Raw genomic sequence first — 27,167 nt, 5'->3', positions numbered from 1 at the left:
CTCAATTCAGCACTCTCCTGTAATTTTCCTTACGTTGCGCATGTTGCTTCTCTGCCATCGTTCCAACAAGGCCACTCGTCTACCTCGCTGCTGCCGTTCCGCTGCCGTGGCTCCGTTCCCGGGATCCCGCCGCACCTCCCGACCTGGTGCGAGCGAACGCGGGGTTTTCCCCTAGCGCGGGGCGGCCTCCGGGGTTCCGCAGCGCGGCGGGATGCTGATGGCCCTGCGGCCTCTCCCTCCGCCGCGTCGGCTCCTCCCATGCGAGCACACGGGGCGGAGCTGCGCTTGCTGCAGGAACCTGTCCTTTAAGAGCCGCCTCCCGCCGCTGCTCAGCCCTGAGCCGCGCCCGGTGCCGCCATGGTCTCTTGGATAATCTCCCGCCTCGTGGTGTGAGTGCGTGCGGCCGGGGCGCGGGGAGGTGTGGGCCGCTGGCGGGGCCCTTCCTCGGTGATCCCTCGGGGGCCGCGGCCCAGAGCGGGGCTCTGGCGGTGGCGTCAGTGCTGCCCCGCGGGACCCCACGCCCGGGAAGGGGCGGCTGGGGGGCGGGCGCCCTCGCGGCTGGCTGCGGCCGCAGACGGGCGGGTTCGCGCGGGCTGCTGCGGCCCACGGGCGGTGCCGCGGTGAGGGCGGCTGAGCCCCGCCCGGAGATCGGCATCACGCCGGCACCGGCATCCCAGGGGGAGTGCCCGCCACTGCGGCCGGGGACGGTGCGGGGCGTCGCGAGGCGCTGAGGGGTCTGTTCTTCTCGTAGGCTGATCTTCGGCACCCTTTACCCCGCGTACTCCTCCTACAAGGCCGTGAAGACGAAAAACGTAAAGGAATATGTGAGTACGAGCCCACCGTGCCGGCGCAGCGCCCGCCTCGTCCTTCGCGGCCGCCTCGAAAGCCCCCGGCCTGTCCCCGGGACGATGGCACTCCGGCTCCGCAGGGGCTCGGGTCAGCCAGGCCGTCCGAGCAGCAGCTCCAGTCGTCTCTGGAAAAGCTGCCAAGGATGGGTGCTTACTGAAATGGGAGCTTTCAACCCGTAAATGTGGGCTGTATTTTCTCAGGCGATGCTGAGTGAGGAGGGGAAAGTGGGGGAAACACTGCAGTCTGGAAGCAGATGAAAGTCCAGGACAAGTTCTTTCTTGTAACTTTATCCTTGCTTTGTGTCCTTTACTGCTTTTTCAGTACTACTTTTGTTTTCTTCCAAAGGGTTGAATAATCCTGCTTAGTTTGTGGCTTTCTATCAACTTTGCTTGCCATCTGCTTGCGATCAGTGTTTTATGTTGGTTAAAACTTCATTTTCCTTCCCTTCTGAAACCGTTTCCCTCTCTCTGTCTACACCCTTGCTGCAATTACCATACTTACAACACCCGATGTTTTTTGTGGTAATGCGTTGCCTTCTTACTGAAGCGATATTCTGAGTAGATCATTTGAGACAAGACCTATGATGTGGAAAAGTATGGCACTAATTTTTGGGTTTTGTTTAGTGAATCAATGGTATAGGTTTCCTGAAGTAGTTAGTCTGGATTGCTAACTGGATTGCAGCAGAGTGGTTCAAGAAAATTTATTTGAACTGCGAAAACTTGCACATTAATAATATTTCCTTGAGAGGACCGCATCGGAAATAAGCAGTTAGATGTTGGACTGCCATCTGTCTAATTCAGTTACATTTGAAACACTTCTTCCTTTTCAACACAAGTAGAAAGACAGGAGAAAATGTAGCAGAAGGGGCAATATCTGTTCAAAATGTTCTTCATGTGAAAAGTCAGCAGAAAACTTGAATGCTGTTCTGCCCATTTTCAAATCTAGCTCTTTTATGTACTGCTGCCTGCTCATAGTGCTTAAGAACCAGAATTGGTTAGGGTTTGGTGGTGGAGAAAGGTCTTAGAGGTGTATCTGTGCTTAAGTAGTGTAGTGAAGCTTGACTTGACGTAGACAAAGCTGCCACAAACAGTTCATCAGTGACACCAGAGTACAGTGCTAATTTACTGTTCTCTACCACCATGATAAAAATTCAGGATAAATCCTTGATCAGTTGTGGCAAACTACTTCTCGTAGCTCAGATTGTCCTAAGAGCAATTTCTTTCTTTTTACGTGTTGTCTTCAGCATTGTTCAAGTCTACATTCCAGTTTTGCTTCCGCATTTGCTGAATTTGTTTAGGTTCTTGATGCAAGTTCGGGAGACTATATATGTGCCTGAAGCTGGTCATCATCAGGGTGAGCAGCAAATGACACCTGCCTCCTTTTAGTAAATTGAAAAAAACATGCAGCCTCATTCAACCCACAATTTTGGAAGGTGTTTGTAATCTGTAAGAAAAAAATAGGGCTTCTTCCCATCTGCTTTCTCTTCTTTTAGTTTCTGATCATCCGTAGGGACTTCTAAAACTAGGATCCTTCTAGTTTAGGAGCTATACTTCTTTTTTTTCCTTGGCTTTAAAGCATAGGGTGAAGGCTGCCAGAAGGAGACAGAGGCGAGAGATGTGTCCAGTATCAAAGATGTGAACATGAAGTTTATTTAGACAGTAACAAAACAATGTTTTCTGTTCTCAGTTCATACTCTGAACATTCTGTTAGCAGAGTGAAAATAAAACACAAAGCAGAGTGAAAAATAAACACAAAGCTTACACTAAGGCTGCCGACAGTGACCTCTTTTGAGTGAAATCTACTAATATATGTAAATGCAATAGTTTTCACTAGGAAAAAGGAGACACTGTAAATTCATTGCTTTGTATTTAATCCCATTTAGAGACAAAATGTCAGCTGGAGCTCAATCAGGATCCTTTTTTGAATCCTTTAATCAACTCCTATCTAATCTCTTGGATAGAAAAGTATCTTCTGCACAGTTTGTCATCTCACTATTCACAGCCTTTTCCAGATGTTTCATGAAGATGAGCAGCACAGATCTCAACAGATTCCTGTGGGATTCCACTGGTAACTTTCCTCATTGTGAAAAGTGGCCATTTACTTTTATCCTTTGTTTCCTTTTTTTTAACCAATTGTTAATCCTCAATAGTCCCTTCATTTTTATCCCTGACGATTTTGTTTCTTTAAGTGTTTGTATAGGCCTGTTAGAAACTATTTAGAAGCTTCATATACCCTTGCCCTGTAAGGAAAGCACTATAGCTAGCAGAGTCTTATGGAAACATAAGAGTTCTGCTATACCTGTGATTTTTTTTTTTTCTGAAAAAAGCCCTTAATCTTTGTTTTATTATATATATGTAGGTATTTGTTAATTGCTTTTATTGCTATTATTACCGTCATTTTGCCTAATGCTGAAGTAAGATTAACTGGTGTATAGGCTTTCTGAAATCTGTCACCCTTTTGGATACCTTTTTGCAAACTTAAATTTATCATTATTCACACACTTCTTCATGTAAGAGCTGATTCATGTTGCTGCACTGAGGACTTAATCATTCTTTTCGAAAAGTTGCTTTAGATCAGCTGAATGGCTCCTGGTCTTGTCCAAACTGATGATACAAGAAAAGAAAAAGGCAGGAGAGAGCTATACAATACAAGTTTTTGCTATTTTCTGTTGTGAAAAGGTTTGAAGTAAAGTGGAAATAATTTGGATTATTAACTACTCATCACTGTATTAGAGCAGCTGGAGACAGATGAATTTTCTTTTATGAGAAACTTGTGGAGAGTCTTTCAAGAACAGATCACCAAATTTTCCAGTACATGCAGGGTTGGGGAAATACCTGCTTTTATAGTATTTGCAAGGATTGTCAACAAGTTATTACATGAACGTAATTGTTTGTGTCATTTTAATCGATTGATTAATGTATGGATATAGTATGTGGCATTTCCCTGATTCAGTTTAGTCCTTTTTTCCAATTCTTGATGACACTCAGGGTGTTAAATTGCTTTTAATTGAGGTGTCCTCTTCATTTATCTGCTGCTTATGCTCTTTTTTAATTCTCAACAGGATAGAAAAACTAGCAATTTCCATTATAATTCAGCTGACTCCTCTTGAGGAGTAAGCTGAGTGAATTCTAAGCTTGTAGAATTGTAGCCAGTTACCAAAACAGCAGTGTGTATCTGTGTTTGTTAGGGGGGAGTTATTTTGTGCTTTGAAAGAAATACTGCCCCAGATAAGGGTGTGAGGAAGTAGAGAGATAGATAAAAGGTGTCCAAATGTGTCATAGTAGTACATACATCTACTCTAACCCTTAAACAAGTAGATTAGGTTGATGTGGCATGTTCTTTGCTTTTATACCTCTCCCAGTGAGCCTTTATTTAAAAAGAAAAATTAATTGCTTGTGGGATTTCTGGGAGTAATGATTAAGGCAAAGAATGCTTACTAGTGAGTTAGCGCAGAGTAATATGTTGCTTGGTTTGTTGTTTTTCTTTTTTCCATCAGGAAAATACAGGGCTGCAGCTGAAACTTAAGCTTTTACATATGTGCATGTATATATATTTTTTATGGTATTCATGATATATGGAAGAATGTAACTTTACTTCAAGTGAATGGATAAATCCTTTTGGATAGGTCATTTGGGACCTTAACGCTGTTGAACCATAATGTTGCTTCAGGGCATGCGTTCATCAATGTATCTGTTTGTGTTTATTTAGAGCACAGTTATCCTACATGTTTTCTCAGACCAAAATGTACCGTTTAGTATGTGTCCATTACAGATTATATATGCCTTCTTTTTGAATCCGTCTTAATGTGTGGAGATGAGTCATTTATACTGAGAAGATATTTGACTTTTTTTCTGGGTTCTGATGTGTGTCCATTGAGTAACTGCTCTTTTGCAGGTGAAGTGGATGATGTACTGGATTGTATTTGCCTTTTTCACCACTGCAGAAACACTCACAGACATTGTTCTTTCTTGGTGAGTTCCTTAGCGGCACGTTGTGGTTTTTTTTTTTTTTTTGTTATTGCTGTGGGTTTTTTTTGGTTTTTTGCCTTTTTTTTTAAGCAGAGAGGAGAACTGTTAGGATGTTAAGAAAATCAAATCTTGTCTCCTTTAGGAGTTTTCAGTCCCTGTGAAGAGTTAGCAGGTTTCGAGATACTGTGGGTAGCATCTGCTGTCTTAGCTGCTTCAACTCCTTTGCTTGCGAAGTTAGGGTAAATGCACAGTATCTGTAAAAGGATCTTCATCCATTCATAACTTGAAATATTTTTGAGAAGCTGAAAATGTGAACTGGTACAGTTTAAATAATGATAGTCTAAAAGACACCTTAAAAGTGGTAGAAGGAAAGGACCTATTTTGCTTTGACAGCCTTTTATGTGGAAGAACAGATCACACGCATGTCAGTGCTATGAGTGGTTTGCATGATGAACTTGGCTTTCTCTAGGAAGGATGGGACAGACTGGAATAGAAGAAAGCAGATTGTTACTCCATTCGATGCTCTGTGTCATGCTTGGCAATATGGAGGCCTCCAAAAATGACAATTCATTGTTAGAGGGCTTCAACTTTGAAACAGGGTATTTTCAGTTGCCTCATTGCTTTAGTGTTTTTTCTAGTGTTTTTTCTAGTTCTAGTGTTTAGTGAGCTTTGCGTACATCTCTGAAACAATGTTAGTCAAGAGTTTCATCTTCTTAAGAGCCATGAGGTACTATACATGCCATACAAACGTGCTCAGCAGCTTTGTTTTTACCTGCATAAAATCTGAAAAGCAGACAAAGATTGAGAAAGTGTAAGAACTTCAGCTTATTCACATAAAGGACTTCTGAAAACAGGAGTTTCTTCTTACTGATTGAGTCAGTAGAGAATTTCTATTCACTTGTTTTAATCTCTGCTATTGTATCTTCTCAGACTTTATTGGGTAAGGGTTAGAGAGGACAGGCATACGTTCTGCCTGCTCTTTTTCATTTACACTGGCCCTGCTTTTGTGTCTTATCTGAGGAGTACCTATTGGAAGTTTCAGAAACAGCCATCAGCTTTAGCAGCAATGTGACATTACTAAGATACAAAGTTGAAAATTTTGGAAACTGAGAAGGGAAAATAATGTGATGTTAACATCCGGTGGATGCGCTCTGAAGAAACTTCAGAATTATGAGAGTAGCTATCAGATTGTAATTTGGTGTGTTTGCAGGGCTGAGAGATGCCCTGTTTATGAAGTTTTCATGGCTATGGATGAAAGACTAAATGATACTCGAAGAAGGTATGTTCTAGGATTCTAAAAAGGATTCTGCTTTTCTGACCTGAATAATTGATTCTCTTGTTTCTGAGCCTTTACCTTGCCTACACTCTTTCTGCCTGTGCTGCTCTCTGCTAGTTATCTCCATCTGTCTCTGTGCTGATCTTGATTCCAGTTCTCCATCTTTCTCTTTCTTCTTCTTTTTTTTTTTTCCTCTTTCTCTCAGGTTTCCCTTTTATTTCGAGCTGAAAATCGCATTTGTGATTTGGCTGCTCTCCCCTTACACAAAGGGCTCCAGTGTCCTCTACAGGAAGTTTGTGCACCCAACGCTCTCCAATAAGGAGAAGGTACTTGCTTGTTGGAAGATACTGACCTGTCTGGGACTTGATTGACTTCTAATTCAGTTATGCCACAATAAAAATTGAAATCAATGAATCTTGCTTGTGCTGACCTTAGTGAATGTAGAATGATTCTGTGTCTGACAATGATGTCATACTGCAGCTTACTGAAGATTACAGTGTAGCCAATAGTTTGCCTAATGCTTAGAAAGCATGTTTGGCTAACCCAGTGTCATGAGCCCTTACAGTCACTGTCAGTAGTTAAGCCTCTTGAATCGTGATAGGAGGAGCATGTTCTGTAGCCAGTCTGTTTTATCACATTGTTGGTATAAACAACTGCTTTGTTTCAGTAGTTATAATTTGGAAATAGCATACTGTATTTTAAAGCTGCATTTACATGTTTTCTGTAATTAGCAGAGAAACTCAAGTTATATGATCAATGACACCTGATGCTAATAGTCTGAAAAAAGAGATGAGCTTTGTGTTTTTAAGGGTGATGATGAGGAAACTTTGATCATGTTTGTAACGAGCAACTAAATGCCACGTTCCATGTTGCATTCCTAGGAAATTGATGAATACATTACTCAGGCTTGTGACAAGAGCTACGAAACCATGATGCGAGTTGGCAAGAGAGGGTTAAACCTTGCTGCCAATGCAGCGGTTACTGCAGCTGCAAAGGTAATGCAGTGCCTTCTGTAATATTAATGAATTCTCCAGCAGTTTATTTTTGTGTACCAGCAGTTAGGTGCTGTGGGTCTGTTAGAGATACTAGTACTTGTTTGGCAGCAACCTACTTTTCCTTCCTTCCAGTTTGCCCTGCAGATAATCCCATCCTTTGACTTAGAAAAAGTAGAGGGGGAGTGGAGTGGATTTTGCTTTAACCTCTTGTTGTTTTCACTTCTGTTTTTTTCAGAGTACCCTAGTGGGGAATAGGGCACCTTTGTTCCTCTTCTGAATGAATGATTCCATGTGAGATGATCTTGGTGAGGTGCCTTTCACCCTAATTTTATGTCCTCTTAGGGCCAGGGAGTTTTGTCTGAGAAGCTTCGAAGTTTCAGCATGCAGGATCTCACTCTGATCCGAGATGAAGATACTGTGCATATGCGAAGCCGTGATCCACAGCTGCACCCCTCTGGTGCAAGTCTTCTGGAAACTATTGAAGACTCAGGTACAGAGCACCAACTGGGCCATTGTATGAGACCTCTGATAGTGAGCCAGGAGGGCTTCCCTGAGCCTTGGGTCTCAGAAAGGAGTACAAGATTGTAAATTATCTGTGAGAAGTTGCATTGTCTTCCCTAGAACCTTCTTATTTAATATACATCTCTGTACTTACTCCATACTTATCCCATAATCATTATTCAAGATGGTCTCTCTGTCATGTGTTTCTTGAGGATGGGCCATTTAAAACCTCATGAGATTCTTTAAAAGTATTTGCTAAAACTTTTGCTCTTGTTCCTTAGCTTCATGTTACTCCTCGGGAGAGGAGAGCAGTGTGGCACATCGGTCTAATGGAACTCCGTCAGATGCTAGAACAGACCCATCAGATGAAGATGCAGGAGACAAACTTCCTAAACGAACCCAGAGTCTCAAAACTCCTAAAAAGGTGATGAAAGCTGAAGTGAGTTGGTGTATAGATAATTTTCAGCACTGACATTGATTTGTGAGCTTGGTTGAAAGGCTATAGCTTTATAGTGTCAGCATTTAGAAGCTGTATATATAAATTTTGTTGGACTGTCTTTTCTAGTTGAGTCCTACATCAGAGGACTTGTCATCTACTTGCTATACTTGTCTCTAGCTTTTGCATTTTTATCATGCCTGTAAGCCTCTGTCATAAGCCAGAACCTGTAAGCCTCTGTCATAAGCTTTTCTTTCATCTGGATTTTGTATTGAAGGGTGGAGCATTAGATATCTTTAACATGTTTTGTTGACAATGTCCTCTCTCTTATCTACTGCAGTCTGAATACATAATAGTGACATTTATCCCTGGGACAGCCATTTTCTCTTGATCTAAATGCAGCAGTTGTGTACCCTCTTAGGCCTCCCTTGACTTTTACACCTTAGGTATGGGAAATTACACCAGTCCTACCTACCCCATTCCTGGAGTTTGTTCTTGAAGTTTGAGTAACTAGTGATTGCTCAGCTATCTCCTTATGTTCACATGATGATCCAAGGTATTTACAGCCATTCAGTGGGATATGAGATGCCTGATTTCTTATTATTCAAATAAACCATACATGAAAGTAGATGCAGTTGTGTCCAAGAATCACTTGAGCTTAGCAATCTTTTTTCCAGGTGTTTTCATCTGTGTTTTGTAGAAAATATTTTTTGAGGTGCTACTTCCCAGATCTTGACACTTGCTGGCGTGTTTCTTATGGTTTGATTTGTACATGATAAAATGCTTCTCCCTTTTTATGAAGTTGGGGTTGATTCAGCTTGGACTTCTAATGTTATTATTTTTATCTAAGATAAAGAATGCTATATAACTGACTCACATTGTCGAGCTATTCAGGCTAAATATGAAATAGTTTGAAGGAAAGTAATTGCTTAGGGCATGATTTTAAGTTGTACTGTTAAACTGATTTTACAGTGTATGGGAAACTTTTGCATGTGCTTCAGTGCTCCTTGTAATAGAATCACAAAATAATTGAGGTTGGAGGGGTTCTCTGAATTCACCTGGTTCAAACCCACTGCTCATGTAGAGCCAGTTCCCAGGACCAGGTCCAGGTGGCTCTTGATTTTCTCCAAAAACAGACATCTCTGTCCAAAGATGCATTTTAATTTAACTAGGATCTTTCTATGGCTTATTTCGGAGTTGACCCCTCTTCTTTCTTGTCTTCTCTGTTAGACAGGAGCAGGGAAACAAGAGGCTCAAAATTTGAGTGTAAGATTCCTAGTGAGGACTTTTCAAAGTGAAATTATGAAAAGACAGAAAGAACTCCTCTTTGCTGTTTGTTGTGAATACAGAAGTACCAATAAAGCCCTTTGCAGGTATATTGGTATTTATGCTCAGATTGTTGGGTCTTTGGGTCACATGCAGGACTTGTAGGAGGTCTTTGACTGAGATCTCTGAGATTTCCAGCCAGGGCTGAATGCATCACAGATGAATAAATGTGCTCTTCTTACCAGTATCTACACAGAAGTAAAGTGTGCAAATTAGTTCAGGTTGTTTCTACAGCTTTCAGAGAACTGCACTGGTGATGGACGTTAAGAAGCAGAAAAGTTGGAGCAGTGAAATGTTATGTGAATGTTACCAGTCAGAAATATCTGTGTTTAACCTTTTGTTTGGACAGCCAGCTTTGATTTTACTACTGTACATACCTTGTTCTAGAATGCCTTTTTCTGGTTGCTCTTTGATGGATATATTGAGTGATTTGTTTATTGAGAAAAAAAAAAAGAATGGTTAAACAGACATTTTGAGAAAACAGATGACATTATTAGGGTCATGTTGTTGTTGTTTTGTCTTATTTTTCACTCTGCATTCTTGCATCTTTCTGTTACACATTTAGATGTTAAAATAAACTAGCCTAAGATGCCTCTTTTTATTTCTCCTCAGCTTCCCGTGAGAAGTGTAAAAGCCCGCCCTAAGAAGAAAGCTGCTGGCTCTCTTGCTTCTGGCGAGTCATCCTAAGGCGACCTGCCCCCTCCAGCACCTGTCTCTGTCCTGGGATTTGCCTTTCGCTTTTTATGGGGAAACTCTCCAAAGGAAGGGAGCTGAGATTCTTGTACATAACCGATACTGCTTTACAGAGCTCATTCCAAGGCAAGGGGGAGGCTGGGATTCAGAAAGCAGAGGAGAGGATACAAATCCTCAGGAATTTTCTCCTTTTCATCTCTCTGTTGGAGGGAATGCTGATATGTCTGTACATAGCCAGATGCTTTGGAATTCCCACTGTATAACTCTAGTTGAGAATCTTTGCTGGAAAAACCTACTAGGGTTAAAGACATCCATTGCACAGAAGCTGGAAAAATACTAGACACTGGAGTTCCATAGGGTGGGTGGCTCTCAAAAACGTCTTCTCTTGCTCTGGGTATTCTCCTGCAGCTGTGTGTCGTTAAGAAGTGCCCATCATGAGTCATATTCCTTAAGAATGGATATGTCCATTGCCTTTGAGAAAGTGGTTGAAGTGATATATACTGAGTGCTTTAGAACATAAAGGACTGGCTCATGGGAGGTATATGCTAGATTCCCACTACTCATACTGGAAGATGAAGAGATTGGGTTTAATTTTATTTTTTCTGGAAGGTGATAATTTTTTCTAAAAGGGAGATAATTTGAAAAACTGATAAAGGAAATGTGTTATTACATGCACATTATATGATGGAGTAGGTAGGAGTTACTGTTGAGAAGGAAAGTGTGACATCTCTAAGATTTCGGCTCTTTTTTAAACTGCTTGAATTTTATTTCAGGTTCTTATGCTCACTTTGACTCCACTGAGAGCATCAGAATGAGGCGAGTCTCGTGCAGTTCCATAGCAAGCATACTCGCTTTGCCATTTAGTGGTTGAACTCATGTCGTTGTGTTGCTTGTTACTTCAGACAAATTCTTTTATTCTAGCAGATGTCTGGGGAAAATCTGTCTCAAAATAGTCTGCAAACATACTTGAGAATATCAGAAGCCCTCACCTCTCAGCTTTAGGAGAGTCAATCCTCAGGACATAAGAACTGAAACAGTTGATTTATTAACAATCAAGTTCCTCTAACTTCAGGATTTCGTTTATGGGGGATAAAAAGCAGGCACTAGGGCACAATACTGGTAAATACTGATTAATCTGTCCTCTTGCTTTATCCTGCACAGATTTTCTGTCTGATATGTGCCGTGCTTATCAGTGTCCTGAGACTCAAGCAATACTTAATGCTTGGGATAGAAAACTACAAGGAATATAGAATATGTATTGTGGGAAGGAAGTTGTAGTGCTAGAGAGAAAATTTGCTTAATGACAAGCCATACTAGACTCCTGAACGTTTATCAGGGGCAAACCCCTGTACACATGCTGGCTGAGCCTATGAAAATTTAAGAGTTGGGTTCTTGTTATCAAGATCGATAATGAAGGTGCACCATTTTAGACATGGATGTCTGAATGAATACTTGATGGTCTTAATTTTCACTGAAATTAGTTATCAAAGGAACCTGGCTCCTACATGCAGGTGTTTGCATCCCATACTTTTGTTGTCACATTTCTGAAATTACAGTGAATTCTTCACAGAGCCCTGTATTTTGCTGTTGACAAGGTATAGAAGCACTTCTGCAGCTAATGCTCCACAAGTATTTCTGACCTAGAGAATAGCCTTTCAAAAGTGTATAAAGGTGAAAATTAGGACTGAGTTTTTTTCTTGTTTTCCACTGTCTTGGTGACAAATTGTTTGCTGTTGAATACACCAGTTATTTCAGGAAGCCAGTTAAGCTGGATTTGCTATTTTTTGCATCTTTAAAAAATTTAAACTTTCAGTCCATGTTAGAAACTTGCGTCTTGTCAGAAATATTTGTCCTAAATCATCCACAAGGCCTTATCCAGAAGCCAGTAGAAAATGCTTGATTTGGCTCTGCATTTCATAAACAAAAACAAAAAAACCCCACAATTATTTTGTTCCTTTTAAGTTTATTAGCAAACTTCATATTCGTGTTTTACCAGCACATGCAAATGCATGTCCTGAAGCAGGAATACTTGCTGTTTCCAAAGGAAATTCCTCTCTCCAGACAACAGATAAAATCTTTCATGGTTATGTGGAAGATCCAGTTGTGAGATATTGCTGTCCTAGACTTTACTGTACTGAGTGAGAGAGAACCATTGTTCTCTATATACCTAGTATGTCTGTGACCATGTTTCTTGATTTTTTTTTTTTTCAAAATTAAAATTGTGCATATCAAATTATTTATGTAAATCATTGTGAGGGACTTGATTTGGAAGCCAAGTCTCCCCTTGTGCTGTTCTTCTTGCCCTTTCCTTGTGCATGCACTGTGATAGTCTATGATTACTGGGTTTCCACAGAGCAACTTTCCAGAATCCTCTCTAGAATTCATTTATTTGTAATGGCTTTTCTGTTTTGAAGCACAGGAAGAATTTCTGAAGATTCAGTCAGTTCTGGTATTTGGATTTGTCTTTGTCTTCCTGAGCTGGGGTCTGTGCTAAGTCGCATTTACTTAGCATTGATGCTTGATGTCGTTAGCTTGTGGGTAAATACAGGTCAGTTTTACTCTGAGTTTTCTTTATACAGGGGAATTGGCTTTTTGGTTGCAAGAGGGAGTCTACAGTAGAGTCAGGGACTATCTAGTGTGTGATATGAAGCTGATGATGTCAAGCAGCAGAACTTACCCAGAGCAAGACCAATGTCTTAGCATGGATACTGTTTTCTTCTTGTAGTACAAGTGTGACTGCTAGATTGTACTTTGCTTGATCAAAGCCACTGCAGATCTACCACCACCCACGTGACCTCTTAGTGAGCTTCTAGATCTAGTTCTGCATTGGATGCACTGTCTTGCATAGAATTTCTCTTGTTAATGAGAACGCTGAATGTGCTGTTTTGATAAAATGCTTTTATCAGCTGCTGTTCGGTGTTTTCAGCAGGAAATGCTGGAATGTAGTTTCTCTTCAGTATCATCTGTGGGCTTCATCATGCAATTAAGCAAATGGTTAAATCTTCACCTAGCAGTAGAACCCTGTTGTGTTTGGTAAATGTTTAGAGCCTTTTTCTAATCTGCCTGGCCATAGAGAGAAGTGCAGTAACAGAAAATGATACTTGAAGGTGGAGGCTAAAGAGGGTGGTATGTGTGTGTCAAACTTCATGTGCCTAATGGTTATCCTAAAATACCTGTACCATGACATACAAAGTTGAAGCCATGACTGCCTTTTGAAAAGAAGTGTTTTACTTTCATGCTTTGTAGTAGGATGAGTCTGTGTTCTGCTGTTGGAAAATACTGAAATGGGGTTTCCTGTGTAAGAAACTTAATAATTTGTTGCATAAAAGGGAAAGTGTTTTCTTGTTTGGCAATAATCCTCCATGGTGGGTAAGAAATATGAAAATACAGGGGAGACAACTGTCAGGTTTTAACCCTTTACACTTTACCTAAACATCATTGTTACCTACTTTTTTAAAATGGAGTTTGTGATTCTCCAGCTTTACATTTCTGGAACTGATTTCCTTTAGACTAGAATGATTTCCTTGGTATGTAGAGCATATATATAGAGAGGGGTGCTGGTGTTAGAATTGCAAAGCTTTTTCTGGGGAAGTTTCACCTTCCCTCATTTTCGTGAATTGATTTCCACTCATTGTGCTTTTGCAGTGCTGGGCTTTTTTTTTAATACATTGCTCTTGGAAGTATGACTCCTTCACAATATACTTCCCTGGAAAACAAGAGAACCACCAACTTTCCAGAAATGGTTATTTATTCTGTGCCATCTTAATCAGCTTAATCAAATTAATCAATCTTAATCAAATTAATAAGGAAATTTAGTGCCTTAGGAGAAAAGTAAGATATCTATGGAGAACTATGCTGGTTCTCTGGTCCACATAGAGCATTGTATCAAGGAGGCTCACAAGTTAACTGTGAAGTGTCATTGTGTGTTTGAGAGCAGCTGTTGAATTGAGCTGTTTCCTTTCTGTCTTCCAAAGTTGCATATAATGCTGAAAAGTGTTGCTCCCTAAGAGAGAAATCTGGGGAAAAAGTTGTATTATAATGGGGACACTGTATTGTCACATTACTGCTTACTGGGCAGATGCTGAATGACATCTCTATGTAACTGGTCTGTACTATAGCTTTTCTTGCTTTAGCCACTAGGAATTTGTAATGTGCTATCTGGCTGAAGCACCTTGAGGTGCTGCTTTGTGAGTTGTCTTGCAAAGTCAGAGATGTGAAAAATCAGGAAAAGCGCTGCAAAGTTACATGAGCTTGTAGAACCATAGAGGTGTCAGAGTCGGAAGGGGCCACTGGGGGTCATCTGGTTCAACCTTGCAACTCAGTCAGAGCCACCCACTGCCAGTTCCTGTGTGCTGTTTCTGGTCTGGAATCTGTTGACCCTAAGGGCTGATAATATGTGCAGAAATGCATATGCTGCATGGGAATGCCTTTTAGTGTTATTGAGGAGAAATGTTTCCTGGTCACTTTTCATCTGGAATTGGGCTCTGTTGCAAGACACTATAAACATAACTCCATTGTTATGTTCCTTATAGGTACTGTTAAGAAGCCTAGAGTCTCAAAAAAGATCTTTAGGTATGCAGAGTAAATTGTGAAAACAGTTGGTATCAACAGTAAATGGAGACAATAACTGCATAGCAGCTAAGAACCTTTCCTGTGAGACAGATGGATTGATAGATAGCATTAGAGTAGAAATTGAGCTGTGTATATTACAGAGCTGTCCAGTAAATACTGCTAACTTTCTGAGCCTCAAGCAACACTTAAACTGTGCATTCTACAGATGAGAGCTTGATTTCTTTTTTGAGCCTGAGTTCTTGCTTGGAGTCAGTCTCTGTCTCCTCCCTCCCTCTTTCCCCCTTTGCTTTCCCCCACCTCCCCATCCCTTTCAAACGGGACTTGAGCTACATACATTAAGATTCTTCAAACTTTCATCCCTTCAGAGCAATAAAATTTTACTTTTACTTCAGCAGGCAGCTGATCTGCAGGGAGGACCAGATGAATATCAAGCATCTCTGGTCTCTTTTGTAGATGCATTACACTGGAGAAGCAGTAGCAGGAAGCTTCAGAGGATATGTTTGCCTGGGAAATTCTACCCTCTGTCCCCTGCCAAAGCCTGCATTTTTGGGTGAACCAAATGCTGGGCTTAGCTATGCTCATATACATGGTTATCTGCAGAATCCCACAATTCAATGTCAGAATTTCTAGTGCTCTATTTCTGATGATAATAGGAATTAAAATAATATGAAGTCTAAAGAAACAGTTGCAAGTTGGGGGTTTTTTGAGGGTTTTTTTTTGGTTTTTTTTTTTTTTTTTTGCAACTTTGCAGGTAAATTCAGGTCATTGCTATTTATATGCCTAAAATCTTTGCCTAAAGCACCTTGCAAGCTATCTGTTACTTTTTCTCTCTTTCAGAACTCCTGTTTTTCTGTGAATTGTTTATGTTTTTTATGTTTATTCTTATTAAGCAAGGGCTGGCTTCCATTTTACTGACTGTGGAGATTTGAAATATACTGTATTAGAGCTTTAATTTAGCCTTTTTTTGTTATTTAAACCTATGACCGAGATTGATACATGTAACTGGTACAACAAGGCCTAAGGCTAGATTCGCAGGTGGAATGTAAGTATCTATTGCAAATAGCATAGGTTGACATATTTCCCTTTTCTTGCAGTGGATTCTGGCTGAAATGTGCTTACTGCAGACCCTTTGGACCAAGAGCATTCTGTCAGCGTTTAACAAGATCATGTTAGAAGTAGCATTTATGGGAATAATGCAAAAATTAGTGAACTTTAAAGGAGCAAAGCTCAAGTCTTCTGTAATATATGACTGACTGAGAATATGTAAAACACTAAAGCATTTCTGGCCACAGTATTGCTATACTGACTTAAAAAGGTAGGGCATTCAGTCATGGTCCTTGTAGTAGGTTTGGGAGGAAAGTTAGTCTGAATGGCAAGCATATAAAGTTTTACATACCAAGGAACTAAGTTTTTATCACAAGTAATGCTTAGTAACTTACCAGAAAGAAAGATGTAAAAAAATTGACTAAAATTATAAAATGAAGAAAAATTTTCATGATTGTCAAACCTAGTATTGAATATAAACTTTCTGTGTTTGTGTTGCTGCCTTATTTGGGGAAGCATTGCATTAATTAATTCATAATTTCTGACTCTTAGATTATTTCTGAAATTAATCTCAAATTAGAGATGCTTGGGTTTGACTCAGCATTTTAACATCCTCAATTCCCTGTTAGCACAGTGCTGATCTAAAGGCAGTAAGGCACTAGGAGGGTTGTGAATTACTTTTTGTCCACTAGAGGGTATAAGCATAACATAAAACCACTGAACATGAGAGAGCAGAGACATGTCTCGTAACAGTTAGTTCAATTATGGCAGTTGAACAGCAATATTTCCTAGGTATGAGTGAAGGTCCTCCTTGGGAGTGAGAGGGGAAACAAGCTGGGGTTCTAATGGAGAAATATTTCATGAAATAATACTTCTATTAACCTCTGACTGAAAAGGCTATTCTCGGCATTCTTATTGAGCCACTATCCAGTAAGGCTTGCTGAGACAATAGCGTTACAGAATAACTGTCCTCACTTTTTAATTTTTGTTGTATATTCAAACCATTTTCTAGCTGTAGGGAGCAGCTCTGAAAATGGCAATGTTTGTGATTCACCCCCTCCCTGCAGCCCTCTTCCCCCCGCCAGCTTTTGTAATTAACCAATTGCTGTGTGTTCCTCTACTTTATACTCTGAATTTTAGTAGTATTTCCTGGTAAGGATGAGTATTTTCTTTTAGTTGGGTCTGTTTTCTCTGAAAAGAGAAGCAATTTTAATCTAAAAATACAGATGTATCTAATGTTACTATGGTAATTTGTGACCATGGCAACAGAGAGTTAGCATTCTGAAGAACAGACGCAGATTTGGTTGGTTGTTTTTTTGTTTGTTTTGTTGTTTTGGTTATTTTTTAAAGTCAATTAATGGTGCACGCATTTCACAAAATAAACTTGACTTTTCATATTTGTTAACCATACAGGATAATATGAGTCCATGGGATTTTGACATTCTTACGTGGGAAAGCTGATATTAGAACATAATGTAACAGTATGAGATTCTTTCCAATGTTGAGAAATTCCTTTATTTGCAACAGCATAGATGGAGACTTGCAGACTGAAGGAGGATCCAGGACATACCAGGAGGTTTCTGTAGGAAAGAGAAACAGAATCTAGAATAGTCCTGGGGATTCTTCAATGTCCGACATCAGGGGGAAAAACATGAAGAATAAAATATATTGAATATGTTTCTATTTTCCCATCATATGATCGGCCTTATGTAAACCAACACAGTGCTTTTGGGCAGGTGCTAAATTTCAAGTACAAGTTATGGATTGCCCTGACATGCCCCATCCCAAAAGCATGTAGCGCATTCTACAAAACATTTAGTAATGATTTAAAGAGTTATAAGAAATTAACTTCTTGTTGAGGGAGTTAGGAATTGGCTTTTGTGACTAAGCCTTGTATGTAGTTAATTTATCTCTGCCTGTATAGAACTAACATAAAGGCTCTCTACTGTCAACACTCAGTGTTGGTTTTATAGGAAGTGTGCTGATGTAAGTTTAGCCAAAACTAAAGCACAGATATTTTTTTCCAACCTTTTCCTTTTTCCTAGGGAAAAAGGATTCTGTTGGGGAATCTAGCAACTGAATGGAAATTATAACATTGTTGCTATCGCTTGCTTATTTGGGGTGATGAATATATTGAACTAAATAGAATTAAGCGTCATTTAGTTGTTTAATTTTTGTAAAATTAATTTTGTCAACAGCTATTGTGACCATTCTGTATTTACTACAAGAATATGGTAACTGATGCCTGGAGCCATTGTAGTGCAGGAAGGCTATTTCCGCCAAAAAGGGAAAGCAGAGAAAAGGCCAACGCAAACGGAATTAGTTCAGCTAGTCCAGTGTCCTGTGTCTGATACTGCTCAGTTTATTTGATGATCAGAGGGTAGTTTGGAATTAAACACACATTGGAAAATGCCTCGTTACGACACTGTCACTTTTTTACCCTTGTGCTGAAGCACCGTGGTGTTAAATGACTGAGTTAATAGAGTTTTCCTAAGAGGAGGAGTTGTTGAAAATCTGTAACTAATTTTTGTGGTCATTAAGTCTGGTCACTTGCTGCTGTATAATGACTTAAATGTACAAAACCTAAGTCTTGTGTTGTGCTTTCTTCTTAGGTATCTTTTAACAGTCTCTTTTTTGAAGTGCTTATTTTAAACGGCCCATTGCTTACCTTCCATTTCTATCTAGAGTATAATACAAAAGGTTTTATCAATGCAGATGTGCTCTTGTTCCACAGGATGGCAACTAGTCCTTATTTCTGTTCTCAATTATTTTGACATTTCCACTAGAAATGGCTTTCCTGGCTAAGTTCCCTTCTGATGTATCAGGGTCATACACATGGAAAGACAGCCCTTCTGTTCGGGTTAGAGACTATTTGGAAAAGCTCATTTTACTATATCTATTTAGGCTTATTTATCAACTTGCTGAAGGTTGCTGATGAGACCAAAAAGGCATCATCTAAGGACTAAATTTTGAACACTACTTCTTGCTACTGTCTCATGTGGGTCTCTCTGGTAAGTGGTACTCCCAGGAACAACTGATCACAAGTCTATGATGGCACCTCTAAAGAAAAAGTTGCTGTGGTAAGGTTTAGTTATTGATGTGGGTGAGAGAGATAGATTCTGAAAGTTATTTATTCACTTTTTATTTTTGGTTTATTTTGACAGATAAATGTCTCAGATACTTTGAATTTAAATCTCTGTGTGTCATCAGAATAGGCTTATAGATTTATTAGTTGAAGGTATGGCTTTTTGTTATTTTTTAGTGAGTTTACATACCTTTCTCCCCCCCTTATGCCCCAGTTTCTTGCTATTGATGCCTGTGGATATTATTTTAAAAAATGCTGTTTTGTTATCTTTTCAAATTGTGCTCCTAAATAATTTTAGTTTATCTTCATGTCTTATGTGATTAGTCTTCTGCCTTTCCACCTCTCCATTGTTGAATGAATAAATATAAGAAAATGAACACAAAGTCCTGCTATTTCTGCTATTTGCCTTAAAAATAAGGCAAATTTTGGGAATCTGGTTTATCCTGGCATTATACAGGAACATAAATGTTCCTCACTCTCAGGTTGTGTCCGCTTCCCAGCTGTTAACTGAGGAGTTGGATACCTATCACAAGTGTATTTGTTAGGTGGCCTTTTTGTTCCTGCAGGATACTGTTGCTGTTAAGCATCTAGGAGACCTATGTGAATTGTAATGGCAAATAACTTTTGGGGAAGACAGAAATTGGAAAGCATTCATGTGTGCAATGTTAGAGAATGGTGAATATCTTTTTCGCGGTCTACGTGCAGAAGCACGAATGTTTAATCAGTACTACGTAGCTGCTATACCTAGGCATGAAACATTAGAGTGGTCAGGAAATAAAAATTGTCTTGCAGACCCAGGTAGCAAGAACTCAGCTTACTTACTGGAAAACCTGTGGTACCGACAACTGGCAGAGGGTATGTGAAATTACAAGGTAAAAATGGGCTGTGAGAAGAATTTTCTGTAGCTACCAGTAACAGTTGTTCTTCCACAGACCCAGCTAGCAGGTAAAGTGGGTAGCTGGGAGCTAGCAGTTGTAGTGGCTGGGATAAGAGAGGAAATCAGCTAACAGGGTTCTAGTGGCATCTTTATATTTGGTGTTTTGGTAACATATGTCTGAGGCTGATGAACTGTGGTCTCTAGCTGGAACTTCATAAAAGTAGTAATGGACTGAGTCTGTTTTGGATTGAGTTGAAATCCTTTTTGGCTTTGAAATTCAGCTTAGTGGTTTCTTTCCTTCCCAAAGTAGACTCTTATGTAGGTGCAGCCTTTCTCTTTTTACCCCCTAGCTGTCAGTTTTTCCTGCCAATGCAATGAATCAAAGAATCATAGATTGGATTGAGTTAGAAGGACCCTTAAAGATCATCTAGTTCAACCCTTACTGCCATCCTTCCAACTCTGTGGATGTCCTTGTGAAGGAGGCAGATTTTCTTCTTTTTCAGCCAGCTCAGATTGGCCATTCCTAAACTCAGCAGTTGAAACCTGAAATGTTTATATAGTAAATAGAAAGTGTTTGACTATATTTCTGGGCATATGCAAAAATGATATGGTTATTTTCCTCTTTGTACACGTCTATGACAATTTTATATCCCCACTTACTCCAACAGCAGTTGACCTGTGCAGAAGGATTACAGGAACAGCTGCACTGGGTTTGGACTTTGAGTTTACCTGTTTATTAGAATCATTGGCAGCTCTTGAGGCTAAGCTTCTTCTTCTGGGCTAGCAGGCTCCAGTGGAATTGACCACTGAATTTGTGAGTTGCTAACCCTAATCACTTTTTTCCTTATCTTTCATGAAACTCTGACAAGCCAAGGAACACTTTTCATCAAATTGACCTCACAGAATTCTTAATTGCATCCTCCTTTTGTTTGAGTATTACTATGCACCTTAAAATTTTGGCATAGTTTGTTTTTCTAACTGTGGAAAAAAAAAATTAAGCATGGGAGATATGTTTCACACTGCTTTTGAAAATGCAGCTTCTGCTTTCTAATGAGTTACCTAATACACTTTGCAGTGAAATTTCCATCCTTCCCCTTGTAATTGCACACAAACTCATTATTTTTAGCATTACTTGACAGATTGGTAAAATTAAGCCATTTGGGAAGGGAGGAGGGCTGAAATTTTGTAGAAATTCCAAACAGCTCTGCACTGAATCATCAGTCCCAAGAGCACAGACATTCCATAGAAATGTCAGACAGTCCTTCTGGCATATTAATGAGGAAGCAGCAATGGGTTTTCAGTCATGCTGATTTTAAAGTTCTTGCTCAGCTTCCAATAAAAATTCTTAGCATTCAATAATAGAACAGTTTAAGCAAATCCAAAATCAAGATAAGGATGCAATCCAGATTTGGACTATTTCAGTCATGAAGTGGGAGGGGAACCTTGCCTCTAGCGATGTGTTTGTGTGTTATTACAATCACACTCCTTTCCTCAGCTTTTACAATCAAGATGAAGAAAATCCTGTAAGTCTACGACTATTTTAACTACTGTGAGACTTTTCCTATTGGAGGATTGTGAATTTTAGCTTACTATATACTTAAGCATTGGTTTATCTTTCAATACTTGGAAGAAAATTTTGCCTTCAAATTTTCTTTGAAGCAAGATTTTTGCTTTAGTTTTAAATTTTTGTCACAGATCAACCTTGAGAAATGAAAGGAAAAAAATATATGTTCAGGAACCGTAACTTACTGAAGAGGTAGGGTGAGAGATTAGGTAGATAATATGTGTGTGATTTTTTTTTTTTGTCAAAGGATTTAATGTTTATTGAGTGCAATGGAAAAAAACTCCCATTCACGTACCACTAAAGTTTAATGTCTAGAAATAAAATGAAGTGCAAATGGGAACGTTAACAGAGTGAGTTCACTATAGGCGCATTGTGTTTCTTCTTATTTAACAAGTACAAGAGGAGGTGTTGTCAAATTCTTGTATTCTATAAAAATCAATTCTTTGGGCTTCCTTAGTCTGGGAATAAGAAAAAGTAAATTGACCTGTTTTCATTGCAAGAGCTGAAGGTTTGTTTCCAAGACACGAGTCTGTAACACCATAATTGCTAGCTTGTAGGATTTGTTGCTGTGACATGTCTAAAATTAATGTGTTTATTAGATTTCAATTCAAGTACTTTATTTTTTTTTCCTGGTATACATGGTAACTAAAATTACTATGGTAAAGCATAAAAAATCCAAGACAACTACTGCTGTTTCCTCCCTTCTCTATTCAGCTGGAAAATGTAAAAATTCTAGGAGCAACTTTACCTGGTCTGAGCTACAGACCTGATCCAGCGTGTATGTAGTACTCTACAGATGCATTGCTGCCTATTTGTACTCTACATAACGCAGCATTTCATAGAATTGTTATTGTGATTAACCACAGATGGATTTCTCAGTCTTGGTGGTGAGTAACAATATAACACAACATGTAATTTGGAAGTCCGGCTAGAAGGGGAAATTATTTCTGGTGTCCTTGTACTTCAGCAGTCTTCCACTGGTCTATGGTATTTCTTCATCCTCCTAACTATTTATCTGTCTTGAGTTACTACCAAGTCAGTTCAAAATACTACTTTCACTTGTCCCCTGCCTGCATTTGCCATTCAGAGAAAACAGTGGTGTTTAGCTATGTCCACAAATCCAAAACTGTTCTGTAACTAGTATATGCAGTTTTTGCAGCACCTGGAATTAACAGTTTGAGGTCAATCGCTTATAAACTGTCAGTGTTGGAGATGTAATAGAGCAACACAACATAACTTCTTTGATCTAATCCAAAGACTATGCTCAGTCTATGATAATGTCTTTGCCATCTTTCCTGTGGTAACATTCCTTCAGTGGTCCACATGTCTGGGAGAGTCAGTGTGTCAAGAATGGAAATGAAAGATGGAGGACAATTGTGTGAAGGAGGATACTGGTTAACAGAAGAAATTGGCCTTTCCTGGCTCATGTATAAAATATAGAAAACTCCAAACAAAACTTGTCCCCTGAGTAGAGGACACTAAACATCAGTTCAAGCTAATGAGATTTGGTTCCTCAGATAATAGTGAGATTGTTTGCTGATATCATGATACAGTTGTCATGGTTACAAAAGGACCAGGTGCTAAATACAAAGTATCAGAAACATGAAAATGGAGAAAATCAGTGTCCTAACAGAAAAGATTGCAGAGCAGATAAGATTATTTGGGGATTAGGAAAAAAGAAAAGGAATGATGGGAGCAACTAGGGAATCCAACAGGAAATTAGAGGAAAGAAAGTTCCAAGGTAGATAATCAGAGATGTTTGATCCAGAAGCAGACCTTGTGGGAACTTGACATGCTGATGTTTGTAATTAATTAAAAGTCTTTAAAGAGAAGTCTGGAAACAATATTCCCTAGCAAATGTCCCTTTTGGCTTATTCTCTTTGAAGCTTTGCACAGTATATCTTAAGAATGTATTGTGGAAGACAAAGTTATGTTCTGATACTGAAGTATGGACAGTGAATTTTTCCCACAAGATAATACAGCTACTGGCATAGGTGAAAAATAGAGGTAACTATATGATGTTGGACATGAGATTTGCATAGAGCATTCCTGACTCTGTGCCCTCTCCTGTTGTTGACATTTTTGGCAAGTTCCATTTGAAAGAGGTAGATCTCCAAGATGTAGCTCTATGTTTGTTCTCTGCCCTGGTTTTGAGGCAGTAAAAATTTAGATGGCCTTTTCTTTTCTTTTCTTTTCTTTTTTTTTTTCTTTTTTTCTTTTTAGGTTGATGAAAGCTAATTGAACCTTTTGTTCTGATGAAAAGAGAATCTGGGATATTAAAGTGAGCTTTATAGCAGGATGTGAGTTAATATCATGGTGATTCCCTGAGCAAGTGGGTTAGGATCTTCAATTAATTCCTGCAGCAAGATGAGAAATCAAGTTTCCATGGATACTGAGCCAGCAGCAGCACTGACACTCACAGCAACTGCAAGCTTAGTTTCCCTAAAGCTTGCTTCCTAAGGAGGATTTGCCCCCCTGTCACCCCTGCTTTGTATTCCATATTAGCAAATTAAAAATTTCAAGACAGATGGACATTTCAGGAATACTTAGAGACAAAAAATACCATCCCCTTACCTAGAAAATTGTGTACAAGAAATGCAAGTGACTTGCATAATTTAAAGTACAAGTTGGAAAAACCTAGAAGTAAGCCCATCATGAAAGCAGTTAACAAAAAGTAACAGAGGTAAAAATGTAGTTCCACTGTGTGGAAACATATTTCATAAAGGCACAGTGATTCTTTTATTGGCACAATATCACAACAGATTAGTTTGAATAAAAAAAAACAGTGAAAAAATAAACATTGAAAGGTATGTTGAGGCTGAGTATAAAGTAGTTTGTACCAGCCTCTACTAATAAAGCAAGCAAAATAAAACCAAAGATTCATCTCGGGTAATTTTTAACTTTGAAACCATTCTCTCCTCTTGTTCCCTGACCCCACAGCTTTTTGCACTCTATGTCCTGTCAATACATTTCTTGTCACTGAAATGTATTGAGAGACAATATATTCGATAACGACGGACTTTCAAGGAGACCCAGTGTATTGCGCATGTTTATTCACTAGACAGAGCCAAAACTTAAATTTTCAAATAAAATTGTGGCTGCTCAAGTGGCAGTGTCTTATTACATTTCTGTGCTTTCACTAGGAACATTAAGAGGAAGTGTTACAAATTTATTAAAATACTGCCATTTTGGAAAGACATTTCAAATACTAGTCAATAGTAGCAAATTCTTTGAACTTTCAAATCATACTACCTAGAAAAAAACCCAGATGTCTGGCTAGATGACCTAAACAGATCTTGAATCTCAATAGTAAAAATGTAACAAATTCAATGTAATTCTCACATACCTAATGTTGTATTCAGAAAAAGAAAATTGAACACAGAAGAGGCGTTTGGAAAACTCATAACAACAGGCAATTTCCTAGCTCAGTGCACAGGTTGTAAGTCATCCACGGCCTCTGCAGTACTTCCCTAAAGCCAGCAAGCCTCACTAGAACGGTGCAATGTTGCAAAACATCCTTTATGTCTGTAACTTAGGTGCAGCTCAAGCTAGTTACACTGCTCTGTCTGCAAGTATTAAAGCAGGTCTCTTGTTTTATCTTATACAAATGGATAAAAATGAAGGTAATTGAAAAGAAAAAGAAGATTAGATTTTTCCATCTGTGATTCCAGAATTTGACAAAAAACCAAATTTGTCTGAATGATGCACTTCGATATCTGTAAAGGAATATTGGGCCTAACATCAAGAGTGTACGAATGAAATTCTTTAGGAAACAGGCACTTCTTTCTGATCTTGAAAAGGAATAGAATAAAAAAAGAGGACAAGGAAGATGCGATGTCAGTAAGATGTTCAGAAGCCAAAACAAACTACAGTGTTGGTAGAAAAAGTCAAGTTCTGCTACTCATCCCTTTCTAACAGAGCTCCAAACCATGACTTGCTGATGAAAATCAGACTAGTTGGAATCATTATGTATGGGACGTCACAAAACCTGCTGTAGGTATCTGTTTAAAAAGGAAAAGCTCCAAATTACATTTTCAAAATAGAAGTTTGGCATGGTGCATTGAAAACTAGAATGATTTCTCTCCATAAAGGGTAAGTACCAAAGAACAGATGTGTAGTAGCTGCCATTGATAAACAGCAGCTGCAGATAAGCAGAAGCTATCCTCCAAAGCCTGGAGGCATTGTGTTGCTACAGTCCATCACTGATTTTAAGGTGGAAATGCATCGGTGTAGGAGGCACTGCCCTAAATATAGCAACTCAGGTAAAAAACGTACGCATGGCAAAAGTCTAAATATTCTAAAAAAGCGGGCAGACAGAGGCTTGCCGTGGCTCGCAACTTGAATTTAAATCTCAAAGGCTGTAGAGGCTACTGGTTTATGCAGCTGCCTTCCCACGGCAAAAGAAGGCCGCCTGGCATAAAGCCCTGTGTGGCCCGGCTCGGCCCGGGATTTCCGCGGGGAAGAGCCAGCCCTGCAACCGACCGCGAGTTGCGGGACGTGCCCGTAGGCGGGCGGTGCCCCGAGCGAGCGGGGCCAGACCAGAAGAGGAACAAAGTCGCCGGCCTTTACGCTCCGTCTCTACGGCAGAGGGAGCGCCGTCCGCGGCAGAATCTGGAGCCGCAGACAGCGGCGAGCCGGCCGTCCGGCGCTGAACCCGACGATGGGGCGACCGTGCGCCGCGGAGCTTCAGGCGCCGGCATCGGGCCCGCCTAAGCACCGGGCTGCGGCGACGGCTCCGACCCCGCCCCCGGAGCCCCGCACACTGCAGGGAAGCCCTCGCCGCGATGGCCGCGCACGCGCACTGCGGCCTCACTGCGTCGCCGGAGCCGCCTGGCCCGGCGCCAGGGGAGCCCCGCGCGCCGGCAGCGGGGCTGCCCGGGCGGGGCGGGGCAGCGGCCGCGGCGAGCGACTATTTATAGCGCGAGAGGCTCCCCCGGCCCGGGCAGCGTTCTTGCGCGGCTCCTTGGCGTGCGTGTTGCGTCGAGCAGACGGCCGAGGGTTCCCTGCGGAGCCGGTGCAGGGTGCAGGCAGCGCTTTGCGGGGTGGGCAGGAAAGAGCTGTAGCCGCGTCAGGGGACAGTCCTAAGGCCGCGAGAGTAGAGTCCCCGAGCGCTGTCACATTTCATCGCGCTGAAGTCAGTGGTGGCTGTGGCCATTTAGTATCTGGGGCTTTCTGTTTATCAGTGCCCTGTTCTCCGCTACGTGAATGAGGCGCACGGAGCCGGGGTCTGTCCCGGTCTGGCGCTATGGGCAGACCTCCGTCGGGAGCGGGCGGAGCAGGGCGATCCCGGCAGGCCGCTGGAATCCCGGAGATTCCTCTTTTTCGGGAGCGGGCAGCTCCTGCCTTGGGCGTGCTGCCGCCATCCAGAAAACTCCACATCGAGGCTGCTGCGGGAGCCGCCGTGAGCGGCGCTTGGCTCCACCGCGGAGACGGAGGGGAGGCGAGTAGTGCGAGCTGAGCACACGGGGTGGGGACCAGGGGGAACTCTGCACGCGAAAACACGGCGGCGACGCCGGGGTCTGTCGGGTGCTCCCCGAGGCTCCTGTGCCACCCGCCCGGGCAGCATCCTCCCTCTTTCGCGGCCCGGGGCTTCCGCGCTCTTCTGTTGCCAGGGGGCGGGCCCGCACCCGTCTGCAGACGGGCTCTGCGCCCCCCCAACCCGGGGCCGGAATCGCCATATAAGGAACGGGAAGCCTCCGCCGGAATCGAGACTTATAAGGTTGTTTCCTAATATGGAAAGTACGGTGGGGGCTTCCGGCGAGCTGGCCGGAGCCGGCGGGGGCCGGGGAACCCGTCTCCCGGGACAGGCGATGCTGCAGCAGCGCTGCGGCGGCGCTGCCCATGGCGGGGGTCAGACCTGCACCGGGCGCGAGGCCCTCAGCCCGGGGCGGGCGGGGCCCCCCGGCCCGGCTTTCCCCGGTGCCAGGCTCTGACGCCAGGAGGGGTCCTCCGGCCCGCATCCATATAAGGGCTTCCTGCTT

The 27,167-nt window shown here is 41.2% G+C and overlaps 1 protein-coding gene across 5 annotated transcripts; it reads left to right on the top strand.

Annotated features, from left to right (window-relative positions):
• Positions 1-218: 218 nt before the first annotated feature.
• Positions 219-26,725, top strand: REEP2 (receptor accessory protein 2). Of its 5 annotated transcripts, none has more exons than XM_074552434.1 (9): positions 219-389; positions 752-824; positions 4,744-4,820; positions 6,299-6,419; positions 6,975-7,088; positions 7,431-7,578; positions 7,871-8,028; positions 9,256-9,398; positions 9,964-26,725. In XM_074552434.1, the coding sequence occupies exons 1-9, from the start codon at positions 358-360 to the stop codon at positions 9,971-9,973; spliced, it is 876 nt and encodes a 291-aa protein (XP_074408535.1). In that variant the 5' UTR covers positions 219-357; the 3' UTR covers positions 9,974-26,725. The 5 variants fall into 5 exon arrangements, with proteins under 5 accessions (XP_074408535.1, XP_005493133.1, XP_005493134.1 ...); XM_074552435.1 differs by having other exon boundaries at positions 245-393; XM_005493076.4 differs by lacking the exon at positions 9,256-9,398 and having other exon boundaries at positions 7,871-8,013.
• The last annotated feature ends 442 nt before the right edge of the window (positions 26,726-27,167 follow it).

This window comes from Zonotrichia albicollis, chromosome 15 (assembly GCF_047830755.1).
Source record: "Zonotrichia albicollis isolate bZonAlb1 chromosome 15, bZonAlb1.hap1, whole genome shotgun sequence".
In the NCBI taxonomy this organism is placed as follows: domain Eukaryota; kingdom Metazoa; phylum Chordata; class Aves; order Passeriformes; family Passerellidae; genus Zonotrichia; species Zonotrichia albicollis.
This window is presented reverse-complemented; position numbering and strand designations above follow the sequence as displayed.

Coding starts and splice junctions, on each gene's coding strand:
- REEP2 (XM_074552434.1), top strand. CDS start 358: ATGGTCTCTTGGATAATCTCCCGCCTCGTGGT. Junction 390..751: donor ATAATCTCCCGCCTCGTGGT/GTGAGTGCGTGC, acceptor TTCTTCTCGTAG/GCTGATCTTCGGCACCCTTT. Junction 7,089..7,430: donor CGGTTACTGCAGCTGCAAAG/GTAATGCAGTGC, acceptor ATGTCCTCTTAG/GGCCAGGGAGTTTTGTCTGA.